At 31.9% G+C, this 22601-nt stretch overlaps 6 protein-coding genes and 2 long non-coding RNA genes across 8 annotated transcripts; 3 read left to right on the plus strand and 5 right to left on the minus strand.

Moving 5' to 3' along the window:
- Positions 1 to 123: 123 nt before the first annotated feature.
- LOC112539615 (uncharacterized) lies at positions 124 to 556 on the plus strand. Its single transcript, XR_003083521.2, has 2 exons — positions 124 to 264; positions 378 to 556. It is a non-coding gene; the product is annotated as an uncharacterized LOC112539615 (long non-coding RNA).
- A 707-nt stretch (positions 557 to 1263) lies between these two features.
- LOC107369465 (uncharacterized) lies at positions 1264 to 4509 on the minus strand. Its single transcript, XR_016199887.1, has 6 exons — positions 4287 to 4509; positions 4149 to 4214; positions 3864 to 4085; positions 3580 to 3792; positions 2420 to 2628; positions 1264 to 2307 (listed from the first exon to the last, which is right to left on the minus strand). It is a non-coding gene; the product is annotated as an uncharacterized LOC107369465 (long non-coding RNA).
- Positions 4510 to 6052: 1543 nt separating this feature from the next.
- Positions 6053 to 7011, plus strand: RpL15 (ribosomal protein L15). Its single transcript, XM_015937421.3, has 3 exons — positions 6053 to 6086; positions 6187 to 6433; positions 6538 to 7011. Exons 2-3 carry the CDS (start codon positions 6202 to 6204, stop codon positions 6924 to 6926), a joined length of 621 nt encoding a protein of 206 aa, XP_015792907.1. The 5' UTR covers positions 6053 to 6086; positions 6187 to 6201; the 3' UTR covers positions 6927 to 7011.
- LOC107369463 (uncharacterized) lies at positions 7003 to 8932 on the minus strand. Its single transcript, XM_015937422.3, has 3 exons — positions 8005 to 8932; positions 7850 to 7932; positions 7003 to 7204 (listed from the first exon to the last, which is right to left on the minus strand). Exons 1-3 carry the CDS (start codon positions 8232 to 8234, stop codon positions 7047 to 7049), a joined length of 471 nt encoding a protein of 156 aa, XP_015792908.2. The 5' UTR covers positions 8235 to 8932; the 3' UTR covers positions 7003 to 7046.
- Positions 8933 to 9264: 332 nt separating this feature from the next.
- LOC107369461 (solute carrier family 25 member 32) lies at positions 9265 to 10896 on the plus strand. The gene is made up of 4 exons (XM_015937420.3): positions 9265 to 9648; positions 9735 to 9888; positions 9950 to 10468; positions 10534 to 10896. Exons 1-4 carry the CDS (start codon positions 9318 to 9320, stop codon positions 10658 to 10660), a joined length of 1131 nt encoding a protein of 376 aa, XP_015792906.1. The 5' UTR covers positions 9265 to 9317; the 3' UTR covers positions 10661 to 10896.
- A 306-nt stretch (positions 10897 to 11202) lies between these two features.
- On the minus strand, positions 11203 to 14212 carry LOC107369460 (carboxypeptidase E). Its single transcript, XM_015937419.3, has 5 exons — positions 13710 to 14212; positions 13085 to 13586; positions 12469 to 12745; positions 12257 to 12383; positions 11203 to 11793 (listed from the first exon to the last, which is right to left on the minus strand). Exons 1-5 carry the CDS (start codon positions 14038 to 14040, stop codon positions 11489 to 11491), a joined length of 1542 nt encoding a protein of 513 aa, XP_015792905.1. The 5' UTR covers positions 14041 to 14212; the 3' UTR covers positions 11203 to 11488.
- A 2134-nt stretch (positions 14213 to 16346) lies between these two features.
- On the minus strand, positions 16347 to 19318 carry Nct (Nicastrin). Its single transcript, XM_015937502.3, has 4 exons — positions 19165 to 19318; positions 17403 to 19007; positions 17184 to 17338; positions 16347 to 17114 (listed from the first exon to the last, which is right to left on the minus strand). Exons 1-4 carry the CDS (start codon positions 19211 to 19213, stop codon positions 16773 to 16775), a joined length of 2151 nt encoding a protein of 716 aa, XP_015792988.2. The 5' UTR covers positions 19214 to 19318; the 3' UTR covers positions 16347 to 16772.
- A 148-nt stretch (positions 19319 to 19466) lies between these two features.
- LOC149093350 (mitotic checkpoint serine/threonine-protein kinase BUB1 beta-like) lies at positions 19467 to 21085 on the minus strand. The gene is made up of 2 exons (XM_089269330.1): positions 21073 to 21085; positions 19467 to 20395 (listed from the first exon to the last, which is right to left on the minus strand). The coding sequence occupies exons 1-2, from the start codon at positions 21083 to 21085 to the stop codon at positions 19467 to 19469; spliced, it is 942 nt and encodes a 313-aa protein (XP_089125456.1).
- Between the last annotated feature and the right edge of the window lie 1516 nt (positions 21086 to 22601).

Genomic DNA, 22601 nt, shown 5'->3' on the forward strand with positions numbered 1-22601 from the left:
TGTTTCTATGTGATAAAAATAATAAATTAAAAAAGGTTTGGACAGTTTGAAGTAAGCGCTCAAAGTGTTTGCAGCCATTCAGCTGTCTTGAAAGCTTTTGTTTACTAGAATTGTCTCCATTACACTTAATTTGCTACCAACTTGATCTTTAACCATTGAGGTTAATGGTTATTTTATTGATGTGACAGCCAATTTTTATGATTATTTCTTGGTCCACAAATGTCTTAACTCACCCCGCTCAACATCTTTCATCCTTTTTTCAAGGTAAGAAGGTAAATTAAAAGGGAAAACAGTTTTGTTTGCTTTTATTTACCTTTCCCCTATGACTTTTTTGTACTCTATTCAGTATTTTCTTTCAATTTTCATTACCTTAACAGTGTATTTCAATTAAAATGAAACCTTCCCAGTGATAATGTTCATTTCAACTTGTGATTAGTGGATAAATGAATTAAACAGTGCAGCAGAAGATTATTCAATTGGACCCAATTAAGCTTAAACTTGCTATAAATTAAAAGGGTCAACTTCATGGTTGAAGTTGATGTTTTTTTCTGTGTAATTCAACCTTTCTCTCTGTGTTATTTTATGCTGATATTTTTATCAAGTGAAATCCCTTCAAGTTTTCTGATTCCCATGAGATTATTATCATTATTATTATTTAAACTAGTTAACGTAAATTTGGCCAATTTAAAAGATTGTCTCTGGAAAAATTTCATTATAAACCTCAAGCAATTTATCGCCATCAATATATGATGTTGTTGATGGTGACTTTGATAACAGACTGTAAGCAAGTTGGCGAGAGGAAAAAAAACGGAAAACATCTTTAAAAATTTAGCTCTTTTCATTGTGATTAGCATAATTGATTTGCTTTCGTTTTCATAGTTGAACAGGATTTAACAACAATGATAATGGTAGGAAAGTCCAACCATTTACCAACAAAATTTACGTTGAAAATACAAAATAGGCACAAAAAACGGTTGATAGGGAAATGGAAGCTAAGAAGTGGTAGGAAGATTGGAGTGAGTATTATAAATATCAATATGAAGTTGAATGAGTCCTCAATGTCTCATAAATATCATGAAAACCCTTTGCCACTTGAAAATCATTGGACATTATTTGCATAATTTTATTCAATTTGCTTCCAAAACTATTATTTTGTTGTTGTTGATGAAGATGAGAGTAAAGGTTGGTTTAATACTGAAGGAGGAGGAAAAGAAGGAGGAAGATAAAGTGAAATAATAGGAATGAAAAGGTGGAGACTTTCAATGATTTTGTTTTTTCCTTGGTTTATCTTCATTTTATTCATTGTACAACTTAATTGTTTAAAAAGATCTAAATTACTTCAACAGTTTCCAAAATTGTTTGCATGTTTAAATTGTCCATTTTTGTATAGGTTTTGTTGTGCGACAATTTTGGACACTTTCAAACTATTAGTTAAATTACATTTGAGATTCAGTTTTTGTTCATGTTCAACAAAATGATTGACAATGTTTAAAAGAGATGAAATTAATTAATACGGTAATCAGATAGAAAAGAGTTTGAAACAAAATAATGCAAGTTCACCTGGAAAAGTGAATGAGCTTTTTTACAATTAGTTTGACTAGGCTTAAAATTAGAAGTGATTATCTTATAACATTTTTTTCCTAATCAGTATTTAAGGGTAAAAATGTTAACCTAATGAGATTTGACTAAATATACAAGCATAGAGTTGGGTTATAGTTACGAGTGAATTAAGGGAATTGAAATGGATGGGATTAGCATAGAGAAGCTTATCTGTTTAAAGGTATGCCAATATGTTTACATAATTGTCAAAAATTATGAACATTTGTGTAAAAGGTTGAGTATATTTAGTTGTATTGGCTCAATTATACAAAATTTCATATTCATTGACACATTAATCAAAGCATTGACACAAGGTAAACATTGAGTTATCAATTGAATACAAATTGTTTGCTTTGTTTGGGTAATCAGTGAAACCACAACAATCCATTGGACAGGAAAATATGAATTGAATTGGCCAAAAGATATCCAACTGTGAACATAAACTGGAGCTTTTGTTGTTGATGAATTAATTATTGGAATGATTAGTTGATGGAACTTTGATTTGAGATGAAAATCAGAAGAATTGTTGCATCAAAAATGGTGATTGAAGAAGTCAAAGTAAATTAAATGATAAAGCCACAAGTTGCTTTGATCTGGATCCATGATTCCAAGATATAGGCTTGAGTATTCAACAGAACAGAATCTATATCAGTGTAATATCATCAAAAGGATAGGATCAAAACCATGTTCCATGTCAAGTTAAAGATTCTGTAAGATAAAGAAAAAAAGACATTGTAATATCAAATCATCTAATTGTTATACACACTTGTTCAGGAATGAAAGCCTGGATTAAAACAAATTGACGGATCAGAGTATTTACTTGAGTAAATGTTCAACAGGTTGATAGATATTCCAACTTGGTTAGATTAAAATTTGGTGTAAAGTGTCCGATCTGTCCTTTTCAATTTGATCAATTTGTTGCTACTTTTTCCTTGCTGATACCAGAGATGAGAATATCCAGTGTTTCTTGAATTGATAAATTTTTCTACTTTGTTTACATCTTTACAGCTTTTCCATGTGAAACTTTACCTGTGAAACAGAAGGTAAAAAACATGTGTATAAGTTAAACAGTTTTTAATTATGATGGGTAAGTAAATTGTACAAATGCACAAACTGGATAAATAACATGGAGAAGACACTTTTCAACACCAAATCAATCATAGAGAAAAAAAGTCCAAATTGTTTTCTAGCTTTTCCTTTAGATTCATATTACAATTTCAAGGTAATGCAAGGTGAGATGTTGAAGTTGAGTTTTTTTCTTGCTGCTGCCTCTTTCGTACAGGTAAAACTATATGTTATTGCTTCTCAGGTGAATTAAACGCAATGTTTAGTTAGTATTTACTTTTCCAGGTTAATTATTACTGTTGTCTAATAGTATTGATATGTGTAATTCAAGATCAAAGATGTGTAAGTTACTGCAATAAACCAATAGAGAGTAAGAAAAAAATATGTAATGCATGGGAACATATTACAAGCTATTTTGCATGATTTTTTTTTCGTAACTTGTCAGCAACTATGTTAAGTTAATATCTTTGGGCAAATACAAGTGAGTAAGTTACGTTAGCTTTGTTATAACTGATTGACTGTTAGCAGTAGGAAGAAAAAACAGAGCAACTAAGCTCTTGGGGCTAGTTGAGTTAACATGTAAATAGATTATTTTGGGATGAAGAGTAAGGAATGAGAGATAGAGGGAGATTCTGGGATCAATAATTAGCATATACTTTACAATTTGATAACAGAAATTCACCTAACAAACGGAATTAACAACAATGGCGAAAAAAAGTAGTTAAGAGAGAGAGAGAGAAAAAAATGTTTCAACAATCAATCAGACCTTTTTTGCTGTTTTGAATCTTGCTTCTTTCTGTTTATTAGCTAAAGACAAAAAATAGCAAGTGAGAGAAATGAGAAAGGTTTGAATGTTGATTGATGAGATAGAAATTAAATTTGTAGCAACTTATTTGTTATGCAAAAAGGTTATACTTAGGTAGTTGGAGTTGAAACAGCTAAAAAAAGTATCATTGACAGCTCTATGGGAGATTGTTGTTCACTCTTGTCAGTTTTCTTGCTTCTAATCGGGTCTTTGTATGAATTTATACAAATGTTTATTATTTTCTTGGCTTTTTCATTTCCATTATTATTTTCCTTTTCCATATCCAATGAAACTTTGTGTCATCTAAATGAGAAACTTGATTCCTAAGAGAAATTAATTGCATTGGTAAGCTTGCTTGTTTTCCTTCATTTCTCTGTAAAAACAATTTCCAAACCCGTTGCATATTGTAGTTACTCAGGTAGCTTTTTTTCCCATTTTACCACAGAAACCACAACTTTTGATTAGGAGAGGATACACATCGCAGGTTATTCATTCCAGTTTCATCACCAAACTGTAGATGTATTTATTAATTTACACCATGTATTAATTATCCCAGATGAGCTTTGCTTAAGATGCTTTAATGATATCCCAATGGAAATGGTAAAAGATAGTAGGCCTAGGCAAGAGAAAGAAAGAGTAGCATATCATTAATTTGTCAACATGTGAATATATTGATTACCTTGAGTTTGGGTTAACATCTTGAATAAACATGTGAAAATCAGCAAGTACTCACCAAAATAATTAGCTAATCATTTGGTGAAAGAAAGAAAAAAACAGAGTCAATAGTGTGAAAGTGAAAATTGGTTAGACTTCTCACCGTTAAGATATGGAGGAAAGAGTTGAGAGACGTTGAAGACATATTGTTTGAATAATTAATTGGCGATGAATGTTAAATTAGGTTAAGACAATCAAAGGTTTGCACAATTAGAATGACAATAATTCAAATGGCCTGTAAGGGTTATAATAAATATGAACAGAAATACAGTTGTATTACAAATATCACATGTTAATGAATTTGAAAAAATAATAAACATATGAAATACATGTAACATTCAAACATTGAATGTTTAAATTAAGAAAGAGAAATGGTCAAAATTATTCTCCTCTTTCTTTATTCTGTCTATTTTCCTGTCTTATTTCTTATTCTTAACAATGGTCAGAATGGCAAAATTAACTCTTTATTTTAACTAAAGGATTGTTGAGTTGAGTTGTAATTATGACTCCAAAGTGGTAACTAAAAAATGACTGGAACTAGTGCTTGGACATAGTATTTATTTAATTATTAGTTTAACTAAATTTAGTTAATTCAATGGGAATATTGTCCGCTATATGATTATTATTAATAAATATTATTAAATGGCCTTAAAATGTTACATACATTTGTCTATTTCAACTGGATGAGAGTTAAACTTACAGCTAAAACAGTTTTATTTATCGAGTTAACTGATTTATTTAAAATATGTATATATTTTGCTGTTATCTCTTTTTATTTATTTGTTAGTCAAATGGTTTAAGAAGAAATGATTTGCGGTTCAATAATGAGTTTCTCAAAAATATCTCGCAACTCTTTCACAGGGAACGCTTGGAACCATTAAAATAAGCTAATCTAGTTTCTAAATCTTTTTGCTGCTCCACTATTATCACAGTCTTACTGTCTTTTGAATAGTTTTCCCTCAACGATCTACACAAACCTCATGTAAATGATTTCTTGGAAAATTAAAATCACACAAATTTCCAGCTAGAAATGCAGAAATTTAACCAGTCAACATTCACATAATAAAAGGTTATGTACCTTAGCCTATCTACAGAAATTGAACTTCATTTCGTTAAACTTACCACGATTTTCCTGCATAAATCAACATTGGTTGTTATCATATTTGTTGAGAATAGGCTGGCATCAATTCAAATTGCGACAAAATGTTGGTTACAGTTGAATACAGCAATTTAATTTTTTATCATTCCTATTGGCAAGTATTTTTAACTGCCTTTGATTCCAAACATGCTATTAAAATGAAAATATTCAGTAAACACTTGAGGAATAAAATGGAAGAAATTTTACCCTTGAGTTTATTGAAAAGAATTGTTAATGAACTTTTTGAAAATCCAATTTCGCGAGGACACAATTTTTAGACAGGAATCTACCAAAGAAATTTAGAATCAGAAAGGTGAAAAGTCGATTGATTAGATGTCAGATCATGTAATTGTAAAAAATCACGGTAGATTAATCAAAATCTATTAAAAATGTGAATTGAAAGAAACAAAAGATAGAAAAATTGAGTTTTATTTTATTCATTGGTTAAGCATGTGTTGGGATATGGATTCAGATATTGAACAACTTCATTGATCACTGTTTTAAACGCGTAATGTGCAAAATCTGTTGATAGAATCACTGGATGTTTAATGTATCTTATTATTAATTTTGGTGCAATCTAAGAAAAATCAGCAGATCTAATTAAATTAAATTTAATCAAATTGAAAAAATGAGTTTGAAAAATCAGTATTGTATACATGTAACGCCATCTACCGAAAACCGCAAAAGACTTCAGGTAGTTAGTTTTATTTCCGTTTCCTCTGCAACTAACATTTTTTATACTGTGCCTCGTTTCCAAAGTAAAAGGTATATTAGTGTTTCTTGTAATTGTTTTATTGTAATTTATGTTGAACTAATTTAATAGTTTGAAATTAATTTTGTATATTTTGATCTGTTTATCTTCTAGGTAATTTAATTAAGTATGGGTTATTATAAATACACCCAAGAGTTATGGAAAAAAAAGCAATCAGATGTGATGCTTTTCCTTCTCCGGTTGAGAACATGGGAATTCCGTCAACAACGTGTTATTGTTAGAGTTCCAAGACCAACACGACCTGAAAAAGCTCGACGAGTAGGTTTTAAAAGTAAACAAGGTTTCGTTATCTACAGAGTCAGAGTTCGACGAGGTTGCAGAAAAAAGCAAGTCCCAAAAGGTAAGTCTTTGTTTCCGTTTTTCAACTGTTAGCCTTGTCTTGAACGTTTCTTTAATTTAGCTTGGTTATTTTTACTAATTTTACTCTTCGTCTTGTCTATTCAGGAGCTACCTATGGTAAACCCAAAAATCATGGTGTAAACCAATTGAAGCATAAGAGAAATCTTCAAGCTATTGCCGAAACACGTATTGGTAAGCGTGTTGCAAAGGCTCTCAGAGTTCTTGGTTCTTATTGGGTTGGACAAGACTCAACATTCAAATTCTACGAGGTTATTTGTATTGATCCTCACCATAAGGCTATTCGACGTGATCCTAAGGTTAACTGGATCTGTGATCCTGTTCATAAGCACAGAGAATGTCGTGGTCTTACTAGTGCTGGTAAGAAGCACAGAGGTTTGAGAGGACGCGGTCACGGATTCGCCAAGACTATTGGTGGCTCAAAATCAGCATCTTGGAAGCGACGAAACACTTTACAATTACACCGAAAACGATAAAATTGTTAACTTTATTAACAACTATAACGCTAATTCAATAAATGAAGTTAAAAACTCTCAGAACTTCAACCTTATTTAATTTGGATATCTCTTGTGTTTATTTATTGAAAGATTTTTATTTCATTTCATTTCGGGTATTACAGGTTTATAAATAAGTGCATTTCCTTTCATTACAACTTTAGCACTACTATGGACAATACATTCATATTGACACTCGATGAATTTCTTCTTCAAGGCACTTATCCATACCGTGGTTTCAACTTGTTCACCAATATAACCTGTTGAAAGAATAAGAGATTAGATGTTTCCTATAAGTAATGTCTTCAGATGATCAAATAAGTTAAAGGATCTTCAATTGAATCGCATCAAATTTATCAAACGAGGTCCATTTTACGGTCATCCGATTTTGTTGCGAAAAATGACAAGGATTTGGGTCTATTTGTTCGATCACCATGATGATCCTTTTTTGCTTTAGATTTATGAGCAGTTGATTTTTTCTTTCTTTTTCCCGATTTTTTCACATGTGAGTTTTTCAATAACTCTTTCTTTTCTGTTCTATCATTTTTCGGTGTCTTGGTCTTATTGGTTAAACCTAACCAGTCACTACCATCTTTCAATTTCTCTTGGATTGTCGTCACAGCTTTTTTTAAACCAATTTGACTCGAGATGAGCTGAGTTGGCCATGATGATGAACTATCACTTGAATAATCGGCTGATTGTGATGATAGTGTTAACTTTGGATTAACTACTTTGTATAACGTGTAGAATAAACTTCCGAAAATTGTCATCGAAAGGCCAGTTCTATAAATTGAACTATTTTCCTCGAAATGATCAGAAATACCCATTTTATCGTATCTGACTTAAATAGAATCCTAGTGTTGATTTTGATCAAAAGATACTTGAAAAAATAGTAATTGACTCACATGGATTCACAAAATCTAAGAACTGCTTAACCAATATTGAGCCAGGTCCAGGTAACTTGCTACCAATAATCGAGGCAACCGTGCTAAAGATAAGGTTTAAATTCAATGTGAATTATGAATACTCGTATGCAATTTCAATTTGTTTTTAATCTCACCCATTTAATTGGAGTCCTGGAACTATTATGCTAGAGAAATTCAATCGTTGTGCTGCTCCATCATCAAAATGAACTGGATTGGTGTCACCAATAATTTGACAAAATTTTTGTACCTCTTCACGGGAAAAGACACGCTTCTCAGACACTTTTGATCCCATTTCGATTGATGATGATGAATGTAAACGAATAGTGTTGCATAGACAACCGATTTTTGTCATCTTTTTCATCATCTTTATTTGAAATTTGAAATCTCTTAGATGATTCAAGAAAAATACTCATGAGAATGTTGAAAGTTTGAAACGTCAGTCATTTCGGCAAATCGATGAATTGTTTGTAGTCAACATAATTCTGTATGCTAACAATGTAAGGTAGACACAAATTTCTGCATTCGATTGTAACTGCTAATGCATCAGCTGATCTTGAGAAACACGTGAAAAATTTAATTATCAACTTGTCTTCTCCTATCTAAAGCTTATTTTTTATTTCAGTTCCAGTTTAATCATTAAGATTTCGTACCAGTTTTCATTGGTTAAGTGTTTCTATCGTGATCATCTGTGAATTTTATCTCAATTGAAGTTGGTGATAGCCTGTCAATATTTCCAATGTCCGTGATTCCATCAATCCAACTGAATTATCCAATCGACTCTGAAGAGGAGGAAGGTGAAATTGAAGCAGATTCAGTTATTCTTAAAAGAGCTCTTGATAAAAATGAAAGAATCAAGGAATTGCTTAAATCACAAAGCCTTAGAGATATAATCAAAAATGTTCTGGATAAACATGAAAAACTACCAGCGAGTGGATCACAAACGAAGAAAAATACTTTTGGATTACAAACTTGGGAGCAGACCTTTTTGAAAGATTTTATTCTGCAGTCTAAAGAATTCAAAAATTTAGTTGAATGTATCATGGAGACATTATCCGAGGTAGATGATCAAAATAAATGATAACTATCCACGCTATCTACCATTATCTTCTTGCTAATTCCTTGTGATAAACCTCACCGTACTATTTGTTTGCAATTGATCTATTTGTAATTGGGACGAATAAGATTTCCGATGAATATTTTTTTAATTACCTATAAACTATGATTTGATAATCTGATTGACCTTTGACTATTAATACCTAACTGAATCCTAAATTGTTGCATTTCGATTATCATTGCTTTGTATTTTAAATTGACCGGGGTTATAGTTTCTATAGAAACTAATTGAAAAAACATGTTACTTCAGTGAAGTAACTTGACAACAACCATAATCGATTGATAAATTTTGATACTGTAATGTTATGAAACTGTTGGAATCAACCGGGCTAAGATGAATCCCGGTGAATTTTGGAGACAATTATGTATTTTAAAAGCTGAAGCCCTTAGTAACAACTTATCTACACCGACAACTCTATCGACAACTGATTTATCGTCATCGACATCTAGTTCGCCTTCGCATTCATCATCAACATCGTCAACACTAACAAAAGATCCGATTTCTAATCATCAGACACATGCTGCCATAGCGAATAAATACGGCTCAAAAATTTTAGCCGTCGCTGGTAATCTCAAATACGAATCACTTATTGCCGGTGTTACCGGTGGTGTATTATCAACGCTAGTCCTACATCCTTTGGATCTTCTTAAAATAAGATTTGCTGGTGTGTTTTGCTTCTATTTACTGAAACTTTTGTTTTAAATTTTTTTATCTAATTAACTCATTGTTAAATTCTTATTTTCTTGAAAGTCAATGATGGTCGTTTATCTATCAGGCCACATTATCAAAACCTCCGTGAAGGAATCAAAACAATTTTCAAACAAGAAGGTATCAGTGGTTTTTACCGAGGAACTGTTCCTAATCTTATGGGTGCTGGTGTGTCTTGGGGACTTTATTTCCTTTTGTAAGTTTAGTTCTCATAATTTATCTTTTCTTTCCTAATTAAAATTATTTTACTTTTTCAGCTACAATTGCATTAAAGACTACTTGATGATAGATAGAAAAGAATTAACGCCATGGTTACATTTGCTGGCCGCTGGTGAAGCTGGTGTTCTTACTGTTACTTTAACAAATCCCTTTTGGGTAGTTAAAACCCGCTTATGCCTTCAGTACGGCAGTCAAAGCCAATTATTAAATTCGTTACCTAACCATAAAGTTTATTCTGGTACCCGTGATGCGTTCTATAAAATTTATAAGCACGAAGGAATCAGAGGAATGTACAAAGGAGTTGTTCCTGGTTTATTTGGTGTTACACATGGTTCCTTGCAATTCATGGTTTATGAAGAGCTCAAGAAAAATATCAATAAACGACGCAGTGTTCCAGTCGAAACTAAATTGGATAATCATGAGTATATCATATGTGCAGCTATAAGTAAATTAATTGCTGCATCTATAACGTTTCCTTATCAAGTAGTAAGAGCTCGACTCCAAGATCAACATACTGATTTCAAAGGAGTCCAGGATGTGATAGTCAGAACTTGGAGGTTAGTATATTTGAATATGGTCTAATATGTCGAGCTACATCTTTCTCTTTCTCTCTCTATCTCAGGTCAGGCTTCAGAGGATTTTACAGAGGCTTCCCTGCCTACATAATTCACGTCACTCCAAATATAGTTATCGTTTTCTGGTGCTATGAAACCATAACAAATTTACTGAAATCTGATCAGTCGCTGTAAAATAGTATTTTCAGCTGATCAGTCACTAGAAACACTAAAGACTGACAATAGTTGCAATCATTTAAAAAAGTCACTTTTGGCTTATTGTTAAATTAAATAAGTTATCTCTTTATATTTCTATCTTTATCTTTGTATCTAATAGTGCTCTCTGCTTATTCAAATGTTTGATAGTTGTTGAAAACACGCTCAAGGGCTGTTCTAAGATTTCTTTGGATAAAATATTTCACATACAGTAATGATTCCCATTCAACTCAATTATCATACAGTGAGCAATCATATTTACTAACTATTCAATATTTACTGTTCCACTTTATTGTATTTATATCAAATTACTAACAATTTACTTGTAAGTATGTATTGTTTCATCTCCTTTGTTCGATTTTTCAGCCATATTCGGTACACATTTGAGTGTAATTGTTGAATCCGTTTATTGAGTTCACTGATTTGTGTTGAATAAAATAACTAGAAAAATTCAGCTCTAAATGTTTTGAAGAGATAATCTTACAATGAATATAATTGAAATAATGGAAAACACAGTAAAGTTTCAATCAACAATAAGTATAGGGAACAAAACTTGAAATATTTTTTGTTCAACATATTTAAATACAATTAAATCGATAGACTTTGAAAAAGAGCAAAATAATATAACAACAAACATAGAGATAATTCATGAGAAAGATGGGGGAAACAATGAATAAATATGTTTTGATTTCTTCTTTTTTTTGTGTCGATTCTTGAAATTGAAGATAAAGAAATAATTATGGTGGTAAAAATAATAATTGATTGGTGTGAACATAATGATTTGATCCAGGTTTCAAATGGAAAGGTTTAAGGAGAAGCTGACTCCAATTCCATTTCACGGCTAGGAATATTTTCTCCATTTGGTTGAATATAAGGTAAGTATTTAAGCATCTGTGGATCATTTCGATCCATTCCATATGGGAATTGACTTGCCATCGATTCTAATGCAAATTCATCTGAGCTGGGTGTCAAAATAAAATCAACTCTTTGGGCTTCTTTATGAGGTTCATTTACAACTTTAATCAACTTGGTTGAAGGTTCGTATCCATCTTTGGTAACAGAGATTTCATATTGGCCTGGAGTCAATAATCGCCAATATTCCCCAGAAGCAACTGAATGAGACAATAAAAAGAGAAAAAAATTAGATAATCAATCAATATTGGAATACATGAAGATTGGAAATGCAAAGCAAAGGAAATTGTAAGAACATTTTTCGTTTTTCAATGACATGAAAATGTTTCTAAAAAACTGTGAAAATTAAGTGGATTACATGGGATTGAATTGATGAAAAAAATCTAAGTAAGACATCTGTAGGTGATGTATCAATTTGAAAGAGGATTAAACAAAAAAAAATGATTTGATGATAAAAAAGACGAAAGATCTTTCATAAACTGTTGTGATTTAGAAGAAATCAATGGTAAAATATGTAGACAAGACTGAGGTTGAAACACAGCCATGATAATGGAATGGATGAGAAATGCTTCTTTTTCTTTCAATTGAAAGATGGATAGATTTCAGATGAATAAGATAATATTGAATTTTTAATCCAGTTTATCTGAAAACATAATTAGTTACCTGAAACAATGTCATGATCAATCTCTTGGTTTCTTCCGGATGTTACATTTTTAACCTTGATGTGGGCTCCTTGAATGGCTTCGCCTGTTCGACTATCTTTAATAACTCCTTTAACACCAATGTGAGACTAAATTAAGGGTTAAAGGATTGATTAATCATAATATTCTGGATGTTGAGCGTGAATATAAGCTATTACACTTGAATTTTCCTACCTGCCAAATATATTCAATCAGAGCTGCTTTATTGTCTTCCCATTCTTTTGGCAGACTGTCAGGTGATGGATATTTTTCACAGCCTAACTCCAATGTTATCTCATAATCATTAGATCCTAGATAATTGAAATCTTGCATTCCACCAGTAACGCTGTACCATGCTGCTCCATTAGTGATTCCTCCTTGTTTACCGAAATCTTCTTCATCTGGTTCACATTTAGGTCGAGTAGGTGAAGCCATCGATTTGTGATTTCGAGCATAAACTTGAGCTAAATGCCTAGTTAAGAAATGAAAAAAATGAAATCACAGTAATACCAAGAGTTATTACATTTACAATCTAAAATTAAAGGTGAGTTCCATCAACCATTTATTGAAATTAAAAATCTCAATATGTTTTCCATGACGTGGTGTGACATCACACCTTCTTATCTTCTTTCCATGATTCTTTCAATTTACTAAATTAATCTCGATTCGATTGTTCTGGACTGAGATTTGATGGAAGTCACCTTAAAAACAGATAAAGTTGCCATTTCCATAATAATAATCTAATAATCATTCACAATTGCACTTTCACAGGAGAAACTACTTTTACAATGGTCATGTTAATAAATTTTACCTGAAAGTATCATCATCGGGTGAAGGTGCATATCTTCTTGCACTACCGTCCGGTGTTTCGTCATATGGATAGTTAGCAACCAAAGAACCACCATGAAGGTTAGCTGATAAAACAAAAGGATTGGATAAGATCCATTCAACAGCAGCTTTTGTCTCGGGTTGCATGTTGTGATCGATTAGTTTTTCGTTGAAAAGATGATCGGTTTTATCACCAGATCGGTATGCAACATTGTCAAGATCGGGAAAATCGCGATTCAAGTCAACACCAGCAGCATTAGCACGACCGTATAACCAATCTTGACCAGGTCCATTCTTTGTAGCGTCATCCCAACCATCCGGGTTTAATGAAGGTAATATATGAATTCGAGTGTGATTCAATAAATAAGCTATCTCATCATTTTTATGATATTGTTCACATAAATAATCGGCCAATTTTAATAACAATTCTCTTCCCAGAACTTCATTACCATGCATATTGGCCACGAATTTAAATTCGGGTTCCACTGAAAAACAGGAAAAATAAGTAAAAATTTACAATTTCAAAGATTTGTTTTCAGAGGTTAGAAAGATTCAGATAAATAAAAAACAAATCAACATAAAAATACAAATGAATAGATTGAACTTACAAAATTCATGTCTTCCGGCATTATCAGATAATTCGATAACAGTTAAAGGCCAGCCTCGGATACTTCGATAATTAAGTTCATACAATTGAGTTATATCAGGGCAACGTTTATTAATGTCTTGAAGAACTAGATTAAGCTCCTGATTATTATGATGTTTAAACGTAAATGGTTCTGGTTTTCGATTTGATTGTTCCTTTTGTGTAAATTGGAATTGATTGTCAGCAGATGCTAATAACAGTTTATCTGAATCCACGAAATGTTTAGGAAAAGCATAACAGCCGATGAAACACAAGAAGATCACAACCAAATAACATGGTGAACAAGGAATCATATTGAATGTAAACTGAATATAATAGATTGGGAAATGTTTGTTAAATACTTGACACAACAGAATCAATAATTAAATACAGGAAAATAATGAAATCGTAAATAAAATTCCGATGATGATGATATAGATGATGAAGCAGAATGAGAATGAAGGCGAAGGTAAAGACAATGAAAGAACGTCTGCTTTTAAAATGGTTACAAAAGATGAAATGTAAATAAGCAAAAGCTTAAGTTTAAAATCTGGTGACTGTTGAGTCAAAGGTTTGTTTATTGGTAACAAAATCGGTTATATATTTGAATGGATTTGGTTGGTTTTTTCAAATTTTTAATTCAATTTCAACAACTGTTTAATAAGATAATTGAATTTAAAGTTGTTTTTTTATTATGTTGGAATGGAAATCATTTTTTGTAAATAATAATTGTCACCATTTTCATTTTACCAACAAATTCACTTTTCATTCAGTCAACAGTGACTCGGCGCTTTACTACAACCAACAAGGGTTTCTTTGGTGATTATATCGATCCATTTTGTATTACCTGATAACGTCAATTCCCAGTTAAATAACGTCTGCGCAATTTAACTCTTGGCCAACAATCTAATATAAGATTATTATTATTATTGAACTCCACTCTTCTATTCATCTCCTTCCCAGTGAAAGAATCAACAGTTTGACGTCAAATGAGGATGATGATAAGGCTTACTCAATGAATGAAATACAGTGTGTATTACCTGAAATCCTTAGTAGTTTTCATCATCAACAAGATGAACATGGAATAACCAGGAGACAGAGAAAGATGAAGAATGTCTTATAAATAAAAACAGTTGAATCTGTAATATGAAACCCATAAAATGGAAACCTTCAATCATTCCTGATTGTTAACACCAGTTATTCAATTAACTTTTAGATAACTTTGTCTCATTACTGTTTCAATGAATTTAAGAGGAAATCAATTCAAAAAAGGAAACCACTCTTAGTATAAGAGTAATTAATCAAACATATTAATTATTGAAATTCAATCTTAACCTCAATAGATCTAAATACTTGAACAAATAGTCTGTTCAAGAATATCAATATTTTCATGAAATGAAAAAGAGTCCATTGAATCCCGAGAAACCATCAAACTAACTTAATACTGCAATATAATTACAAGCTAATAGTATCATTAATAGACGCTAATTTTTCAATAAAATAGTCAATTTGAATTTAAAAAGTATATTTCTTTTAATATTTAGTACTTTTGATTTAACGCCAACAGATGAATTTCATTCTCGATTTTCTGAGCTCTTTATTATCTAATACCAATTCGACTAAAAATTGCTACACTGAAGCGCGTTTCACGCTCACTAACAAGTGGGGTACCCGAGGTCACCCGAATCGATTTCAATGATTAGTGTGTCATTGAGTAGCAAATGGACAGAAGGGTCGAAAAGCGCCATTTATTGTCTATCGCTATGCATAGATCAATGTGAAAGCAATAATATGAACCCATTACGATAACCTTTTTGTTTCACTCGTTTTGTTTTGTATGCTCTTTACCATAAACTACATGTACTTTACATGTAAAAAATTGAATTTTGATTCTGTTTTTCTCGTTTATCTTTAATTTACTACCCGAAAGATTTCGAGACAATTAAACACTCATAAAACCTAATTGGTTTATGATAAAAATATTAACTTTTATTAGGATGACCTCGGGTACTTCCCTCGTAAGATTTTTTTGAAAAAAAACACCAGAGTAATTTATCTTTTTGAGTTTAACGCAAATATTTTTCATTAAACAAAAGTACAGTGTATTAATGTCTGTTCCCACAGTACAGTTCATTTATTGTAAACTTACTTTCAGATGAATTCACTAGCTCGGTGTGATAGAGCACAAATTTTTTATTAGTAAGTGTGAGTTAGATCGAGTCTGGATTGGGGAATCTTTTTGTTAGAATTACATTTTTAACGAGCGTTTAGCGCAAATCTGCGCTAAATCTAACAATTTCTCAATCTGCCCTCATTGAATAGTGTCAATGTATCACAGATACAAAATTTTCATATTGATTTTGATTGCTGTTTAGAAATTTTATCTCGCAGATAGTACAGGAAGTTTTATATTAATTTATTAAATGTGTATGAAAAATCACTGTGTAAAAAGATGGTGCACAACCAAATTCCAGTATTATACCCAGTCGAGTGATACATTGACACCATGCAGTGAGAAATTGTCAGATTTAGCGCAGACATTATTCTATTTTCGTCCTTTCATTTTATATTGAATATTTTTTTGAATTACCATTTGGATTTTATTCATCCTGCACAGGGATACATTCAATCCATATTAAAATTTTATTAAACAATGTTATACAACGCACATACATTAATTGATTGAGCTTGTGTTTATCAAATTTTATAATGAATTAATTGTGGTAAGATAAGATTGGTCAGCTTAACATAGGTAGGTCAGCCATGATTAATGGTCTGAGATGGTGGAAAAAATCAATAAAAATCACCTAGAATGCTGTTTACATAAATAATACTTGATTTGCTTTTTAATTTCTAACAAGACCCACAAATCATGTTATCAAGTTGGATTGAAATCACATTCCTCAATTTTAAATAATAATCATAGGTCAGAGACTGGTAAATTTTTATCAGGTAATACTGATATATTTACTCTATCGCTATTTGACTGATTAATCAGTAGACTATGATTGAGATCCATCATGGTAACATAATTTGTGGACTTATCCTAGCAATCAACTCCGTTTTCTCTCATTAAACTAACACCATTATCACCAGGTAGTTTAAACAATGTTTTAGATTTGTTTCTAACAAATCGCACTATTAAGAATGATAATGATGTAATCAAAAGTCCCACAGTTAGTGTGGCCCACTCTTGGTTTGGACCAGGTTGAAGGAAAATACGAACTGAAGGTTGATCCCAAATGCTTTCAGTCCATGTTGAATATGGCAAACTCCAGTCTGGCTCATTATTAATAAAGACTGGAGAGACAGCTTCCGTGGCGAATACCTGAGATTCAATACAGGATCTGTTTGGCGAAAATCCTGGAATGTAATAATAACTCAACCACTGGATCGAGAAAAAAAATAAAGTCAGAAAAACAGTTCAATCAGGTTAAAAAATTGATTAGTCACTTACTTTATTAGCAGCTTTAAGTTTTGTACATTTATCTTTATCTGCATCAAGAAATGTTCCGGTGAATGTTGCGAGTATTTGAGCAATGATACTCATCAAATAAAATGAACTAGTGAATTGTTGACGAACAGAGACGTAAAAAGGTAACGTCTTCAATCCTAAGTTTGAAAAAGGGAAAAATTTTAAAAAATGGATAAAATTGATTTTAAATGTTTAACATACCTTCTAATTGAGAGGCCGAGCTTATATTAAAACCATGTTTGACGAATAAAGGACAAGAAGCATCAATAATAAAACAATAAAGAAGATCTGATATGGTATTTGGATCACTCTTAATTGATAAATCACTTTCGTCTGTTAACATCTCATAAAGAGCTTGGGATATTTGAGTTGAAATATTAGCCAAATGTTGGACTATTTTTGCATCACTTTTACTGTCCTTTTCGAATTCAACGTTTGAGTAATCGTCAGCGAAACTATTGTAGAATTTATTTTCGTATAATCCATTATGATTAGCTAGAAAAACTCCTGGAAGTTTTAAATTTTCTCGGAGAAAGCTTTGAAAAGAAGCCGGTGGCAAAGGCAGATCCTTAGGCGATTCTTTTAAAGATATTGTTGTCGGTTTTTTTAAATTTGCAATCAAAGCATTAACTAGACTTAAAGTCGTTGGGTCTTTAGTAGAAATTGGATCAGTGTGTAAATAAATATCATCTGATGAATGAGGGGCCAATTGTCCTAATTCGATGAAGCTTGATAGATGATCTAATGATAGAGTAGTGAGATCAAGTTGCTTGAGATCTGATGTAGAGAGACCCTTGAGTATCTTTTTCTTTAAATCATAAGTTGCTCTACCAGATCCAATATAATCAAATGATTCTCCATTAAATAATGAAAACAGAATATTTCTATTAGCTTTTTGTTTGGATGTTATTTTATCTCGAATTTTTCCAAGAGTCTCAGCAATGCTTAAAATCACAGCTATACTAGTAACTGGTGAATCAGCTCCAGGAGTTTTGTCAAAAAAGAGAGAAAATGAATCTAAACGGGAAGCAACCACGATTAATGACTTATCTGGAACTGTAAAATTTGAATTGATGGGAATAAAAGGATTAAAGATGTTGAATGAGCCTAATGGATCACAGTAACGAATTGCATTGTCAAGTTGAACCGAATATCCATTTCTTCTGATGCATGTTTTTGAATCTTTTGCAGCATTCATGTGTATAAATAATTCAGCTGAGCACAAAGGCCAGGATCGTTTAGAATTTTGTTTGGTAACTCCATATTTATCAATACATTGAAGAATGTCATCAATATCAACAGTATTTTCAATCATTAACACAGGAAATCCAAAGTCTCGATAGAATAATTCTGAAACAGGATTATTTGGATTATTCCACTTTTGTTTAGCACAATTGTCATATTCAGCATAACTTTTATTGAATGCACTAGTATAAAGTCCATAATCCTCATTAGGGCATGATTTATCAGTTGAGAAGACACTTAATTTAGTATCATTATGTTTAATAACAATCACACCAGAAACTCTACCAGAATCACGAAATTGTTCCATGACTTTTGTGGTAAGACTATCAACATTGATAACAGGAATATATGGAGGTGTTGAACCTTCACTTGTGATGAATTTGACATCATCATTATCGATTTGGCCATTAGATGAGGTTACTAAATGCAGTGCACCGATACTGCCAGAAAAATCGGACTGGCAACCAAACTGATGGGTTGCATTCAAACGCCGGATACAAAAGTATTTACTTTCTATGTCTCGATAAATTTTACCACGTGCGATCCTATCCGCGGTGACAGCTAAAATGATAAATAAATTATTAGAAAATGATTGTAAAAAAAGAGATCACAAACAGGGTTAGCAAAATTTTGAATAAATAGAGGTGTTTCCCAGATGTCGAACCAAAACAAATAAACAATGAATCACGATTATTTTAGGATGGACAAAATAACTTACCATCGAGTGTAGATAGAGAAAAGATTATTGACAAGATTAATTTAAACATGACACGGCTTTAATATATTTTGAGAAATGTTAAGAAATGATTCACATAAATGTCTTATTGATAAATATCATAATTAAATTTTCATATGTTTAATAAAATATCCAATAAGTGAACCCAAAATGTATCCTATGTTTTTGTCAAAAGCTGTTTTGATCCTGATAGTATCAGGCTGATACTACTCTCTTCCTAGAAACCGTTTAAAAGGCGGTAATTTTGAAAATTGAAAATTGAAGGATTGAAATTGAACAATGGCTTAAACCTTTTCTATTCCTTTGATGTTGTTCAGCCACTTACATCTGATTTCCTCGAATGAATATTCGGACGCACCAATGTAGATTGAATTTAAGTCACAATAAAACTTTTGATTTGGCTCCAAGCTTTCAAGGGTAAGCAGAGATAGAGCATCGACTTGTTTTTTTCGCATTTTTAACACATCTACTGCTACATTAGTATTTGCTGGTACCTCAGAATTTTCATCTTCTTCCTCATAGATGACGAATTCACATTGACGCACAACTGTAGGTTTCGACTTTAATTTGATACCAGTCCATTTTAAAGGGTTCAAAAGATTTTCTTTGTCATGTGGAATTACAAATGATTTACTTGAACAGCTAGAAGTAGGCTCAGTACAACTGTTATTATCAACATGTATATCGATCGCTGGACGTGTTTGCGCCGATTCAACAGAGGCTTTTAGACTTTGGAAATCGGTTTTGATAGAAGAAACCCGATCGACAGGTGCTTTAGTTATGCCTTTTTTAACCATTGGACGTAAACCAACTAATGCTTTTCTTTGTTGAGTTTGATCAGCACTGGCTTCAGAGTCATCTAAGTCCTTAGCAGCAATTTTTTTGACAAGACGTACTTGAAGTTGAATTTGAGCGGTTGTTAAATCTTCAGATGGTTCTGCTTCCAGCATCATCCCTTTATGCAGAACGTTATCAGCTTCTTTAAAATTACCGGCAAGTTCCAGATCCCATGCCCATTCAACGTATAATTTGGCCAATTTTGAAAAAATCTTTTTGCTGAACAACGAATCATAAATTTCCAATGGATTATTACAGCCACGAATGTACTTGAGAACTACAGCTAAGAACCGAGTATCATCCCAATATTGAATATTATAATAAGCAACAAAACCAAGGGATATAATTCCATTAGCCCGAGTTAAACTGCTGAGGGCTAGAAAAGTTGAGGCCACCGATAATCTTCCGAATTCAATTGAGAGAAGTCCGGAGAATGTCAAAAATTGAAATAACGATTCGGAATAACATATTTCACAAATTTCTTCGGAGAAAAGTTACTCAAGCAGCTCAAATTGAGAGTTGTTACTAAAAAGACACAATCATCAAATTTATGCACAAATGAAATGAGGGAATGAATGAAATGAACAAAAACTGATGAAAATCAATTTCTTTCAAATTTAGACTTTGTTAGTTTATAAGGATATAAAATCTGAGTCTATTAATACCATGCAAAAATATTTCTGATGAAAAGTTGTTGAGAAAAAGCGAGTCAAAAGTGAAAACTTCGATCGCCTTTAGTACCATAATGGAAGCAAATTTTTTCATTAAACTCATTTTAAAGACATAACTTTTGATGGCTAACGTGAAAATGTATTTATTTTGGGAAATAAAACTTTTGGGTTTCTGCAAAACCGATTAGTTCGATTTTTAGACAAACCGATCTCTGCCTTTGATTTTTAAAGTTATCGAGTTGAAACTTATTATTTGCACATTAAAAATTGTTGGTACAAATCTTGGGTTAAGTATTTTTTTCAGTTTATGAACAGTTTCTTTTATTTTGGCCATTTACTCAAAAACTTTGAGCTTCGATATTTCGAGAATGGCATCACTTACAGTCATCATTCATTCACTAATTTGCTTCTCTACTAATTAATAACTCAATTTAGCTCAATAACTTTCCATAAACGTCTTTGGGTCATGATTCCTGGGTTTTAAATGCATGAGAAACAGATTATTAAACAAAAAAAAACTCATCTTAACTCATAGTTTAGTAAATAAAGCAATTTTCTGGTTAAACGTTCAAGTCAAATGCAAAGAGTAATGCCAAAGGCTCGAACATTTGCGTAAAGAGTTGAAACTTGGTGGGTTTGTAGGGAAATGAAAACTGAGTCCATAGGTACTATTATATATTTCATCTGATAGACAGTTTTCAAGAAAATCGAGGTCAAAGTTGGAACTTCGATCGCCTTTTGTAAAGTTGTGTGACCAGATTTTTACTTGAAACTTACTTCTCCTGATGAAAATTTTGATGGCTAACGAGTAAATGCACTTATTTTGAATAATAGCACTTTTATTTTCCTGTAAAACAGATCTGTTCGATTTTCAGCTAAACCGATCACTGTCTGTGACCATAAAAGAAAATGAGCTTAAACTTATTATTTGTGTATAAAAATAGTGGACTCACATTATGGATTGATTAGTTGTAACAGTTTGAGAACAGATCTCAGGATTTTGGCCTTTTACCTAAAAACTTTGAACCTCGATATTTCGAGAACGGTAGTGTTTATAATCATCAACCATTCACCAATTCAATCCTTTACTACCCTATAGGTTAATGCAATCTAAAAAATTTCCATTAGTTTACCTGGGCCATGATTTTTGGGCTTTAAATGAGCGAGCAACAACTTATTTTGCAAACAAAACTCATATAAATGCACATCTTGATAAATAAACCAATTTTCTGGTTAAACTTAAAACTGAAATGCAAAGAGTGCTGGTAAAGGCTCGAGAATTTAGGTTAAGAATTGAGACTTAGTGAGGTTTGTAGTGGCATAAAAACTAAGTCCAATGGTGCTATTAAATAATTCACCTGATGTACAGTTTTTGAGAAAATCGAGGTCAAACTCGAAACTTCGATCGTCTTTTCTTCAGCTATGAAAGCAGATTTTTTCACGAAACTCATTTTACTGCCGTAACTTTCAATGATCAACTTGCAAACGAACTTATTTTGAGAAATAAAACTTTTCTTTTTCCGATAAACAGTTTAGTGCGATGTTTAATTAAACCGATCGCTTTCTGTGATTGTTAATGCTAGCGAGCTGAAACTTATTATTGGTGCATAAGAATTGTTGTTTCGTATCATAGATTAAATATTTTTTTCAATTCTTCAATAGTTCTCTTGATTTTGGCCATTGGCCTTAAAACTTTGAGCCTCGATATTTCGAAAATGGTTCCGACTAGAGTCATCATTCTTTCACCAAACTTTAGATTACATTATGGGATATAAAAGTATCTGACTGAATACCGAATGAAATTTGAGCTAATTAATTAAATAAGATTTGTGTTTAGTGATCATTCAACTTTATAAATCTTTCTCAGGTCTGACAAAGTGTGCAATAAAACGCTATAGCTTATTTTTTAAA

This window comes from Tetranychus urticae, chromosome 3 (assembly GCF_039701765.1).
Source record: "Tetranychus urticae isolate SD_2017Ah chromosome 3, NJAU_TeUrti_SD_1.0, whole genome shotgun sequence".
Taxonomy (NCBI): domain Eukaryota; kingdom Metazoa; phylum Arthropoda; class Arachnida; order Trombidiformes; family Tetranychidae; genus Tetranychus; species Tetranychus urticae.